This window comes from Lonchura striata, chromosome 9 (assembly GCF_046129695.1).
Source record: "Lonchura striata isolate bLonStr1 chromosome 9, bLonStr1.mat, whole genome shotgun sequence".
NCBI classification, from domain to species: Eukaryota; Metazoa; Chordata; class Aves; order Passeriformes; family Estrildidae; genus Lonchura; species Lonchura striata.
Window position 1 is genome coordinate 20,176,999 of NC_134611.1, and position 13,697 is coordinate 20,190,695.

The following is a 13,697-nucleotide window of genomic DNA, read 5'->3' on the forward strand; positions in this document are numbered from 1 at the left end:
GGGACTGGGGTAATGTTCTGGACAAGACAAACTGAAGACATTGGAACTAAGATAACTAGTATTTTATTCTAGAAAAAACTGTGAAATACGAGACTATTATTTTTCTTAGCAGATTACATATTCAGCAGTGCAAAATATATTATGGCTGATACTGTATTAATATATGGTCCAGCATATTAAGATAAAAAGAAATTGATTATGAAGCTGTAAAAGGCTTCTTCACAGTTTTTAAATGTTACACAATGCTGAAACTCCCACTACTTATGTTAAAGAACAATATGTTACTGGCCACATTGCACATCTTGGTTTTTATAACATTATGAAATTATAGTCCATAAGAAAATGATAGAATAAAGTAATATGGACATAACACATCCTAACACCATAGTTAGATGAATTAAAAAAATAAAGCCAAACAAACCATAATGAGTTGGATTTTTTAAGGCTCTAATGTACAAAAATGTTGATCGTATCCATTCCAAAGCTACACTGACATCCGTGACAGTATGCAGCACTATTTCAGCATTTAAGTGTTCAACAAGGTGCCTGTGCAAGCTAGTGCAAAAAAACAAGAGTTAAGGACATTTACCAATGAGCAATATAAAAAGTGTTAAAACTAATTTCTGGGAAGAAACAAAATCAAACAAATCCCTTCCCCCAAACTGCAGCTGTTCCCTGTGATCAGTGAAATTGATAGAATAAAGATTATGTAAGTAATCAGCAATGTAATTGGGTTATTATGGCATAATGCCTAGCTAGCAAAAATAAACTGTCAACTGCGAAGTTCCACATTTACTAGGAAGAAATGGTACATAAATTTAAAAATTACAGCACAGACATTCTGTGCTGTTGATATTTTAAATATATTTGAAAAATTAAATGTTACCAAAATTACATGAGTAAAATTTCTTATTTTACCTTTTAATGTCCTAACTTTGCTACATATTTCTCATGATAATCTGTTAACAACAAATATAGGTCTAGTATTTTCCAGGCTCAATCATCAAGAAATTCAGACACATGGACTGCATTCAATTCCTGCTTTTTGTCTTTGCAATAAATGCTCTTTCAGCTTCCTCAGTTTTCCAGCAGGAATCTAAAACTGTTTTTTTTTTTTTTGAGTTTAAGATGTCCTAAAGATTGTTTTGGCTGATAAAACAAGAGACCATTAACTACTGAACAGCTTTATTTTCCTTAATTCTTTCTTGATTTCTTCTAAGCAGACCAAAGAAATAGCCCAAAACCCATGTGAAAAAAACCCACATTCTGTAGAAACTATGAAGTTTAGCTACTATCTACAGAGTCTTATAAAAAATACTTAGTTACCTGCTCTCTATTATATCAGCACCATTTAACATCTGTATATATCTCACCCTGGTACTGCAACGAGTCATAATGACTGCTGTAGCGGTAGTGTCAAACTGAAAAATAAAACCCCAAATAAAAGCTGCTCTTTACTTCTTAAAAAAACCCCAAACAGTTGAATATGCATCACATACCTTAATCCACTAAAACTCTTTCCTTAAAATTCCTGCCTGAAATGAGTATTGTATGCCAGTTTCCTACTCTCTAATCCCCATTCACTACATAACTCAAATGTAATCTTCAGATCTTTTCCCACTGCAAGGTGAAGCAGTAATTTTTGATGGACAATACAAAAACAAATACATTTCTTTCTCAAAATAAAAGTTACCTAGAAGTAATTTAAGTATTAATAAGCCTTTAAAAAACAAATGCTGCAGTAAATTCCTGGCATTGCACTTTCTTCAGCAAAAATAGCTTCTACTAATCTGGCTATAGACAGTATCAATACAATAAAACATTCACTTACCTGAGGCCTTCCAGCTCTCCCAATCATTTGCAGAATATCAGTTTCACTGTACTCTTGAAACACTCCTCCAACATAATGCATTGTGGATTTTATAACCACGAGGTGTGCAGGCAGGTTGACTCCCATAGCTAAGGTGCTAGTAGTAACTATGTTGGATCAAAGTATATGAACACCATCAAAATGTCTAGCAGATACTAAATAAGCAGCAAATAGGTAACTTAATTCTTGATACCTAAGAGTTCTTAGTTTCTAGTGGAATCAGTGGTCATTTTGCACCACAAAGAATTTGATGTAGATTACAGACAAGTACTTGCATAACAGTTTCTGTTTATCTGATCATCAGCATTCATTTGTTCTCATATTTTTTACTAAATTACATCCCAGATACTTTATCCTTTATACTTGGAGATAATCCAGAATACGATTCCTGTTCAATATAACAGACACACAATGAAGAAACCTTACTCTTGTTTCTTCCAGGTTATGTATTTGAATAGAGCCATGGCTTCATCTTGCTTTGTAGTGGTCAATATTAAGATATATTTTTAAAGTCATCAGTCATTAACATTGTTTATATCCATGATACCAAACCAGAATCACCACCAATACAATCATCACACTTTACCAGTACACACTCTCACATGGAAAACATCAGTCAAGTATGTGGCAAGTAATCTTACATTCATGATTCCTAATTCACTCTCTCTAAAGAATATATGGAGCAGCAAGAATTCAACAGAGAAAGCCAGTCATATGGGCCAACTGATACTTCCTATTCTGCTAGGAAAACAAAGGATTATTGAAATTTCCAATTCTTTTTGAAATGAAAATTAAAATCAGTAATTATATTATTTTTTCTTATGACCATTGTAACACAAAAGAAAAAAATCCACAAATCATTTAGTGTTGTACATGAACTGCACAGACAGCTCCCCATAGGGTCTGGATCTTTCTTTTACAGAAAGAGAAAGCCTGGATGAGATGAGACAATCACATCTTAGATCCCTTCACATTTTATGTAACAACAGATGGAATATTTCTTAAGGACCTCCCCAGTCACACCACTTTACATGGAGTTTGAAAATAGCCTCCTGCCCACCTAAGAGGCATAAATGTAGACGATTGCCTTCAGGGAAGCCACAGGTGCAAAGAAAACAGACAAAGAAAACATCTTGGAAACTCAGAGGAAAGATTCACTAGCACAGAACTCCACCTCAATGGGAGGGTTCAATGGTAGGAAAAGGCCAGACCCTATATGTACATAGAAGGGGGATGACCTCCATGTGTGGTGAAAAGAAGTTCCATTCTCCTTAGTAACAGTGCATATGTAGGCTCACAGGGTGAAAGTACATGTGAAACACAAAAACACCTTACCTGGATTTCACAACTTCCAAAGGTTAAGCAAACTACAGAACCATAAAATATTACTTCCAAACTGCAGTCTTCTCAGGATACATAAATGAAATTTTGACTTTCAAAGTTAATTTCACTTACAAAGTACTGGCAAGTCTCCTGCAGTAAAAGCGCCTTCAATTATTTTTCTGTCCGATAACTCCATACCCGCATGATGATAAGCCACACCATATGTCAAAAGGTCTGATAATGAAATTATTATATACATCATTTAACTAGGCTTTCTCAAGCAAATATTCAATCACGGAGCAGAGAAGTTGTAGGTTATATTTACCTCTCAGTTTGGAGTCTTTCAATGAATTTGCAAACCCCTGTAATCTATGCAACACACACAAACAACAAAAAAGAAAAAGAAAATTTAAAAATATACATTCTTTGATTATTTTCAACCACCACATTTCCCATCCTCACAGAAATAACAGACTGACTCTCTGGGGCAGCTATTGCAGCTTTTCAAGCCTGGTCACCTTTCCAAGTGACAAACAACAATCTTTATATGTTGTTCACATAAAGCAAACACAAAGTCAGGAGTAGCTTCTGCAGCTGCCATGACTAGGCAACCCTGAAGTAAATAATAATTAATATGGCTGCATTTAATAACAGGATCTGATAAAGTAAAGAAAACTTAAAATACTAGTAAAGTCACATCCAATTCAACTATTCATATGCTTAATATTTGCACTACAAGGTCTCAGAGGGCCATAAGAATTAGCATTTTTCTTTTAGAAAGCACCTTTGAGAAACAACTTAATGTTTGTGAAAGGTATCCTAAAACTCTGAGAAGCAAATAAAACCTCCCAAGAAGACTGCCAATTTACCAAAAAGAATGTCAACTGGGATGATGATTTTATTCCATGCTCCTCTGCTAGAAATTGTATTAGCTCAACAGCTTTCTTCACAGATATCACAGGTTTACTAAAATGTACAAACACTTACTTCCTATTTGAATAGAAAAATACCTTTGTTTCTGTTCTATACTCAGTAGAAATTTAGCATCTTTTGCAAGAACAGAAGCAGCCTGCTGTACTCCTTTTCTTGTGGCACAAAACTACAAATAAAAGGTATTTTTTGAATCAACACTTTTAAGAAAGAAACAATTTTAAACATGATAAAAAAAGCCAAAAAGCTGTTGTACCACAAGTGCTGGTTTTTGCTCTGAGTATGTTTGTATAATGCTAGCTATCTTGTAGTTAAGAGTTAAGTCAAATTTGAATTCTGTCTGATTGTCACTGCAAGGAAAACCAAGCACAATTTTGCGTAGCTTCACTGGTCGTTGATCCTCATCTATTTTCAGGCATACAGCAGGCATCTTACTATCCGAAAGCCATTCTGCAATCTTTAAAAAAAAAGTAGAACAGAAAAGATAAATTTATTTTAATTGTACTCCAGCTCTAATAGCATCACAGAATAATTAACTTAGCTTTTGTCACGTGCAAACTACTAACACATTTTTTTATAATTTAAAATCACAGGTGAGGTTCTGCTTTTTGCAGGACCAATATAATTTGGACTGAAATCTCAGATCTGTTGTGATTTGTATGTAAGAGGCAAAAATCACAAGGAGAAATCTAAAACTGAAGAATGTCCATTCATGGCTGACATTTCCATAAGGCTGATGGTAATCTTAAATTAGCAGCAGCCTCATAACTGTCCTCAGATGACAGCTTAAAAATTACTATTTTGCTATCAATCTAAAATTGTAATTCCAGACAATTTTTTTAAAACACAACTCCATTGATCAAAATACAGTTAAAATGTAACTCTTACATCTTGAGTATTTGGGATTGTTGCAGAAACAGCTACAAATCTCAAGGGAGGAACAGTGTCATGCTTCTCTAAGAGACGCCAAAGAGAAGACTGAATAGTTTTCATCCGACTGACTACAACTTCCAAAGTTGCACCGCGGCTTTCATCCTTTATAACGTGTACCTATCAGGAATTTTAAAAGATGTGCTAAATATTTTCCAGTTACAGTCTGGACATGTGCTAAATACATGTAATATTTTCTAAGGTTCCTTTTATCTTCACAAAAGATACAAAAGCACTGAATAAATCCTCATTCATTTTCTTACCTCATCAATGAGAAACAGTCGCACAAGCTGGACTATAGAGTTGTCTCTCCACCTTCTAGTCATGCTATCCCACTTTTCCTTGGAGGAAAAAACAAACACATGAGAACAACAACAGCACCTGAAAGATGTTTTAAATGCCAACACATACCACAACTATAGTACATAGAGACATGCCTAAACTTCATAAATCTTTAAACAGAAACAATAAAATTAATTCAAGCTAATGCCATCTATGTTTAATCTGGCACATTATTATATTACTAACTTTTGTTTATATTAATTGAGAGTGTGCACAGCAGTGTGCAGAGAAACAAAAGCATCATAAAATCACTGTGCACTATTACCAAAAAAAAAAAAAAAAGAGCAGTCCTTGCAGCATACAATTAGAAGACTGCTAATGTCTGTTTATTCTAAGTTCTTGTAAGAACTGGGAATGAAACCTACAGGTGTAGTGATAATAATGTCAGCATGATGTATTTCAAATAAATCATCCATCAGTGTATCTCCTGTCAACTCCTTGCAGGTGAGTCCTATAGGTCCAAATTTTTCTTTCCAGTCATCAAAACGCTGACTACATAGAGCTTTTATTGGAGCCACTAAAAACAATACCAAATAATGAAAATTAAATCAGGAAAACCAAATCTTCAGCTGTATTAGAAATGTATGCATTTAGTTTATTTAGAAAGATGCTTTCTTGAAGTTAATTTATTTCCCTCATTTTCAGCTTTGCTTCCAGAACCATAAAATCTGTAGCTGGTGTTACCGTTCTCATTATTCTACTCCATGTGCACAATCCATGTTGAGCTTTGGGCCCTTAGTTCTTTCCATCAGCAAGCAGGAACAGAACCCTTTAATTAAGTTTATTTATGCTCTTTCTTAATCCTTCATCCTGTTGGGTTTGATTTTCTTTGCAGTACCACATGGAAACAATCATTCAACTATCAAAGATTTTCTCACAGATGAAAGAAACCACAGGAAATACATATTTTCTAATGAAAGATCATATAAATAACAACCTTTTCCCAGTTAAGAATGATTTGAGTACTCTGTATTCAGAGAGCAAAGTAAAAGTGAGAAACTGTCCAAGAGCAAGAGACAGACTCTTATTTCTTCTGGTATTCTATCAAAATCAAATGTACAGTTAAGTGTAGGGTCATAAGAAGCAGCTAATAGAGCAGGTAGCAGTTTTTATGCTGGTTCTCATGAACTGAGGCCTAAAACAATCTACTCTTTTTTTTTTTTTTTTTTTTTTTTTTCTTTCTGAGAGTACACACTGTACTTTTACAGACTCTTTTTTCCCCAGAAATCAGATGTCATTCTCAATAAGGACTGGTATTAACAATACACATAAGGCTATACTAGATGATAAATCTATATAGAAAATGCAGTGATTTAAGTGAAAGAGGCAATCTATGCATGACACCTAAACAATCCTAGTATAATAGATCTTGCAGTGATTACATTCTAGGTTAGTTAGAGGCACTAGAATGTGAATGATTTCTGCATATTAGCTCACAAATTATCTCTAAAACTTCAAGATTTAAAGAACCTGCTTCAAGCTTTAAAGTCTCAGCTTCAGAAAGAGGTGTAAAATTGCAGAAGAGTATCAGAGAAATAATTAGCTCCAGAAAACTGATGCAGCTACCAGCAAGTAATTCACAAAATCACAAAGCTAATCATCTTTAGCAATACAAGAATGTGAGAAGCAAGTGATTGCTCCTGGAACTGCAGTCACCAGTTCTTTGAGGTAAAGCTACTGGAAAACAACTCCGCAGAACTAATTCACATATATGGGGCCACAGATGAACCAGGCAACAGAGCTCACACCAGCAGGATTACCACCTCTGTTCCAACATTCAGAAAACTGACAAGTCTCCTTCTCCATCATTATGTAATCTGGGAAGGTCAGCAGATTTAACTCCACTAGCAGGTAACTGTCTCCTTACTGACAGTTCCAACCAACCAAGTTGTAGCAATTCTAACAAGGCAAGTGGAAACTATTACCATGCACTCAGCCTGGTCCAGCTGACAAAGAACCTGTAGCACATGTCTGCTTCTAAGATCAGTTTACAATACACAGTGAACTCTAAAGCAACACTAGCTTTATTGTAAGAAGTTGAACAAAATGGAATAAAAAAACAATATGAAGCTTTTGTAAAGGATGAAACCTCTAATAGAAAGGCTGACAAACATATCAGTGTACAAATAAATTAAAACTGGGACAAAATCACCAATTTAATTAAATTTACAAATATTAACTCAGTTTTCCAGGAAGGAAAGAAAAAAAGTGTAACTGGTGTGACTATCTCCAATTATTTTCATAATTCTACACAGATCAGTTAAATCCATGAAGATCACAGTTCTTGTGCCTCTGAGGTAGTATCCAGAAAATAACAGGAAACTTTGCGAGGTAAGTGAACACTGGAAAATTTGATCCTCATCTCAGAGCCATAGCCAGCCATACAAAAGATAATGTTAGCCAGAAACTATGCACCAATAATTGTTTTAGTTTCCTTTGCTTCCTCCTTACCTTTTTGTGTACATCTTACCTTCTTGGAGGACAAGCTTCTACAGGATTTTCTGTATTTTATTTTTATAGGCAATGCTGAACACTACAATTACACAGTACTGTTAAATACTAATAATAGTTACAATGGTACCATAAATAAACACTAAATCAACTTTTTAAAGAATGAAGCAGGCTGTAATATCTTAAAGTATTTAATCTTAATATTATTCATGGACTCACTCCAGATCTCTGCATTCCCAGAATGACATTTTTTGTTCTATCACCAAAATGTTTAAAGCTGTATAATACTTACTGTAAACAACTTTAATATTTAACCAAGGCAGTGGAGCTTCCATTAGTAATCTGGTAATAGCTAGTTCGAACATTACAGTCTTTCCAGAGCCAGTTGGAGCACAAATCACAAAGTTCCTATCTGTATATAAAAGCTAGGAAAGAATTGCCAGGTCCTGTTAAGTTTTCTATAATGGCAAATGAAAGGTTTGTATAACTCTGCTTCCTTCCCACACATTTTATCCTCCACCTTCTTAGAAGCCAGGTATGTCTATGTCAAGCTCCCTCATTTTCCTCTGACAAGACTGATTCCTCCCTCTTTCCTCCTCCGCAGTGTTACTCAACCATATCACTCACTCACTCATCCACCCTTCCTCCTCCATGCAAATATACTACCAATCTCTATTCATAAATACAATTCTCATCTTCACACAAACATATTCTAAACTGAGAAAAACACTTTTTAAAGTTCTTCTGGTCTCTTCTCCTAGCCAAGCACAACCCTAATAAACTATTCCAGGAAGAGGTTCTAGATATATTATACTTTTCTAATTCATTTTATGCTCTGAATATCAAAGTATCACTTAAATTTATCTACAAAGTACTACTTGTAGCTGCAGTTTATGTTCCATACTTACATCATCCAAAGCTTTTGACTGTGCATAGTTAAAATATGGGAACTCCTTAAAAATACTTCTAAATTGGGTTGCTTGAGAGCATTAAGGAATTTAAAATACTAAAGCATAAATTATACAATTGTAGGAATGTAAATGTCCTTGCAATCTAAATGCAAACTTAAAACATACCACAATATCACACAGGCTTGTAAAAAGTTATCTAAAAGTAACCTATTAAATGATTCAGTAGTTTTAGATTCTTGGTGTGCCCTATATTCCGTAACCAAAACCTATTTGAGAGGCCTGAGAACTATACCAATGATCAAGAACCTCCTCCCTGGCATAGGCTTCATGGAATGGCAGACAGTTATGGAATCTGAAGCTGCAAGGGACAACCCAGATACACGAACAAGCAGAACATTACTGTTAGCCTAAGGTGTCAGTGATCACATAATATTTGTAATACAACATAAATTATTTAGCATAATACTGTATGCCCAGACATAACAGTAGCAAAAAAATTCACCTATGATCACTTTTAAAGTGGTTTTAAAGATATTTTTCAGTCGCCAATAGTGTGTTCTTCAGACAGCATTGTTTTCTGAAATACACGGGAGATGGAAAGGGAACACTTTAACTGTTTAACTGTTAGGTTACAGCTCCAGAGCAGTGAGCTGATCCCTGTCTGCAGGGCGGAGCAGCCACACAACAGCCTGACTGTGGCCATCTCCTCAGGCTCAGGGTGAGCACACAGTCAGGTGTGACACTGACAGCAGCAGGAACAATGAACTGCCAAGGCCTCAGATCCATGTCACGTTAAAAGACGAAAAAGGAAAAGATACAGGAGTAAAACAAGAAATAAAAGCAGTTAAAAATTGGTAAAGAAAAGCAAATAACATTAGACAAAAGAAAATAAGGATTTTAAAAAAACTTATTTAAATTCCCTCCTCTAAATAACTGATTTGTTTTCAAACTACAAAGCATTAATAATCCTTAATTGGTAAATTCACAACAATGGAATCCTTACTAATTTTAAAAATTGTGACTTTTTAAAGATATTTACATGAATTTAAGGTGCCTAAATTCAGAAATTTCCTCTTCCCAATATTTAACCATTTGACAGGTTCCTAGAACCAAATATTGAAAAGAGTGTGTAAAAAAATCCAGAAGTTTGGTAGATATAGATGAATGCTTGATTATATTTCATGGTCAAGGCAGGGCCAAGAAGAAAGAAAATTATGATAAAATCTGGTTAAAGAATGGAAACACAGTGTAGGCACACTACAACATGGGTACAGACCAACAAGGAATACATTAATTTTCTTTTAAGAAAATGAGACAGAAAGTAAGACTCAGTTTTCCTAATAAGCCTAAATAATAATTTACTTTTCCTTTATTTAAAGCATATGGAGATATATGTATATATGTGTGTTTTTATAGAAAATGTCTGAAATACATATTATGCAAACTATAATTTTACATTCAATATTTTAAAAATAAAAGTTTTGAGGATAAAATTTGAATGTTTGAAATAAGAATAAGCTTTCTTAGGAATGAATAATCTACAAGTTGTCTTATTTTCATTCTTGCTTTGGAAGTCAAAAGGATAAACACCTATTGAACATTTGATTCCCAGCATTGTGCTACAAATTGAAACTATTACACTATAATGCATTAATTCCTATGGCTACAAATTAAACACTATAATTTTGCAAATGTAAAAGCACTGTAATAAAACCAGGAAAATCAGATCCAGCAAATACAAGGATACGTATTTCTGTAACAGCCCTCAAAATTTCCAATTTTCTTCCTGTAGTTCCTAAAGAAGTAAAAATAGAACATTTATAAAATCAGATTAATTTTCAACCAATAACTGTGAAAAGTATCTTCCTGACCCCAAGCTGTATGTTCTGTAAGGAGCTTCAAGTCTGCAACAAGGTCCAGGTGATAGAAAGGAGAAGATGGGATAGGACAGGGACGTCACTAGCTCATCATTTAAAAAGGCCACAGTGGTGGCTCTTTGATGAACTCACTCCAGTTTAGGAATATCTTGCATGTACCAGAGACTCAAAACTTGATGCAGTATCTAGTTGTGGTCTCAGAAGTACCAAGAAAAGGATAATCACTTCTCTAAACTTCCTAGCTTTGTTAACAACGCCCAGGATGCTGCTGGCCTTTGTTACTGCTGGGACACACTGCTCACTCAAGGTCAGCAAGCTGCTCGCCAGACCCTGGGCACTTTTCCATGAGCTGCCCTCAGTCAAACCATCCCAGAGGAACCCCAGGGGCTCTTCTCTTTCCCTGGGACAGGAGTGTGGATTTGCTCCTGCTGAATTTCCTGGGACTGCTGTCAGCCCCCTCCTGTAGGGCAGTCCCCTGCAGTACTCCCCTTGCTGCTGGCACGTGGGCATTGTGACCCATTCACCACCACCCTTTGAGCCTGGCCAACCACTTTTACACCAGGCAGTCGTTGATCCACTCCTAGTGCCCTGCGTGGGTACCAGAATGCTGTGGAAGAAGGTGTTTCTCAACCACTGTGTGGTATAAAAAACCCTCGCTGAAGGCAAAGTGAACAGTAGCCACTGCTGTCCCCTCACCCACAAATGGAACCACCACTGCTCATATGGCAATCAGACAAAGCACGCTTTTCATTCCTGACCCGTTTCCAAATCCCATCCCACTGCTCTACCATACATTTTTCTGCTAGAACTAATTTTCTGCTCCCCATATCATTAGTAGTCAAGCACACAAGGTACCTTCCACAGATGTGTCATGTCCCAAAAAGTTTAAAATCTAGAAATAAACTGCACTTAAAAACTATTAAAAGGCAAAAATAATTTATAAACCACATATTTTATAATTTCATCAAAATCTTACCACTTCCCTCCATTTTCTAGGTATCTCCTACTTAAATTCTATTTCTACAAAGACACAAATATAAGCAACACCACAAATAAAAATTTCATTTTCAATTTCTGTTTTTTAAATGAAGATTAAACTCTTTACCACACAAAGGGACAAGGCTGGTTTTTTTCAAATTGCTGAGGGGATGTGAAATGACATTTTCAAGCAGGTTTACACGACTTAGCACTTCTGAAAATGTGAATCTTTTTCATAAATTGTTTAGCTAGTTCATATTAAACAACAATGCAATTAAGTTTCACAGAACTGCAATACATTGTATCAATTTTAGCCAATTATCTCACCTTGAGCTGGTGGGAAAATGTTCTTCACTCTACCTCAAATCTTGGATACCCTTTATTATTGTATACCAAAGACAGGACAATGGACTATTTTTCTTGAAATAGAGTAAAGATAATTACCTGTCATATCCAAAATCTCTGAAGCATTAGAAAATGATTGAATTTTAATTCCATTTTCAGACAGACTCTCTTCATTATTTACGCTATGCAAAGTTAAATCTGAGTCTCTAGTTATTGGAGCATGATGGTGATTTCTCAAAAAACCTTCTTTTGTCACCTCTTTCATGTTTTCACTTGTATTTAAGTAAGTACCAATTTCTTTCACATCAACAGAACCAGCTTTAAATTCTGTATTTTTATGCACATTGCCAGACTTTTTAAATAAGCTGCAAAAGATCCAGAGTTTTCATTAACTTGTTGTAATGTTAAAGTTTATCTAATATTTAAAAAATACTAGATATACATTTGTATTAGCAGTAGAACTAGTAAGAAAAATAATAAAATTGTATCTAACTTCATGTAATCTGACCTAAAGACTCCTTTCAAGATACATTTTAATTTCACTTTTATTCCAGAAAGACCATGAAAGAATAAACTGCCTGTCCAGATGGGCTCTGACTCCTAATAGTATGTTAATGCTGAATTTCTGCATCATTAAAACCAATAGAGACATCCAGTTTCTGAGGAATGGGAGGGGCTGGACATAGAAGAGCAGTTTACTGATAAAACCTCTCCTCCCAGGCAGCACTGAAATCACACTCAGAACTGCTCAAGGTATTCCTGACTGGCTGGCCTCTGCTCAGCAAAGCAAATGATCTCAGCCTTTTTCCTTGTCACCATGCAGATAAAGAATTCAGAGCAGTATTTTCCAAAAGCTTTGTTATCTAAAAATTTATTTAAAATTGAAGCAACAAACTGATGCTAACTTTTCTCATGAATGATGCTGAGCTCAGGACTTACATTTAATGAAAGTACTAAAGGACTCAGGACTCACATCTAATTGAAGTACTAAAATATTGCCAAAATGAAACTTATACCTTTTCCTTATACCGAAAGAATTAGCATCTGGAGCCTACTAAAGTAGCTGCAATTGAAGGATCCCAAGCTTTGTGTTCAACAGATTTATCTAAAATAATAACATGATTCTGACAGTGATAAATTGCCTGAGTTGACTGGACACATACCTTTTTCTTAATGTTGAATGGACACTCTCATCATCACTGTTTTCACTGAATGCTTTATTTTGCCATTGCTGAGAAAAATCTACTACTCTTTTATTTTCATCAAAGGAAAGAAAAGATGAAACCACTTTCAGATTTTCACGCTGAGCACTAATTTTATCTCTTTCTCCTAGACTTAATTGTAGAACTTCTTTTTCAGGGGCTATACCAAAATGAACAGGTGCTGATGATTTATCTTCTGCTTTCTCTGTCTTACTCTTACATTGCTGTATAAACTTCTCCTGCTTTCTCCCTCCTACAAAAACTATAAATTATTATTTCATTAATATTCATATTCTTATTCACAGTAATTTAATCAAGTATCTTTCACACAGAATCAGCCAAATTTACATCTATTATACAAACTGATATTTCTATCTTACTGCAAGAACTTTAGCATGTATTTTATAACTTATGCTAATGAATGTAATGCATGTGTTGTCAATTAAAAAGTTGTAAAAGTAAGGTCCCTTTCCTTCCTATGCAAAGTAAAGGACAAAAACTATTCTCCAAAACTAAAAAAAAGTTTGTATGACAGAAC

General features: G+C 34.9%; 1 protein-coding gene across 1 annotated transcript in view; it reads right to left on the reverse strand.

Moving 5' to 3' along the window:
• Window positions 1-13,697, reverse strand: part of HFM1 (helicase for meiosis 1) — a 38,854-nt gene that overhangs the window by 16,418 nt on the left and 8,739 nt on the right. The window contains exons 5-19 of the mRNA XM_031505532.2: window positions 13,121-13,421; window positions 12,057-12,322; window positions 10,505-10,552; window positions 8,755-8,825; window positions 8,139-8,271; window positions 5,761-5,912; window positions 5,317-5,394; window positions 5,012-5,173; window positions 4,380-4,580; window positions 4,204-4,292; window positions 3,519-3,562; window positions 3,326-3,427; window positions 1,832-1,977; window positions 1,327-1,421; window positions 422-555 (exon numbers count right to left, since the gene is read on the reverse strand). Of these exons, the coding sequence (XP_031361392.2) occupies window positions 422-555; window positions 1,327-1,421; window positions 1,832-1,977; window positions 3,326-3,427; window positions 3,519-3,562; window positions 4,204-4,292; window positions 4,380-4,580; window positions 5,012-5,173; window positions 5,317-5,394; window positions 5,761-5,912; window positions 8,139-8,271; window positions 8,755-8,825; window positions 10,505-10,552; window positions 12,057-12,322; window positions 13,121-13,421 (2,022 nt within the window). The remainder of the gene's footprint in view (window positions 1-421; window positions 556-1,326; window positions 1,422-1,831; window positions 1,978-3,325; window positions 3,428-3,518; window positions 3,563-4,203; window positions 4,293-4,379; window positions 4,581-5,011; window positions 5,174-5,316; window positions 5,395-5,760; window positions 5,913-8,138; window positions 8,272-8,754; window positions 8,826-10,504; window positions 10,553-12,056; window positions 12,323-13,120; window positions 13,422-13,697) is intronic.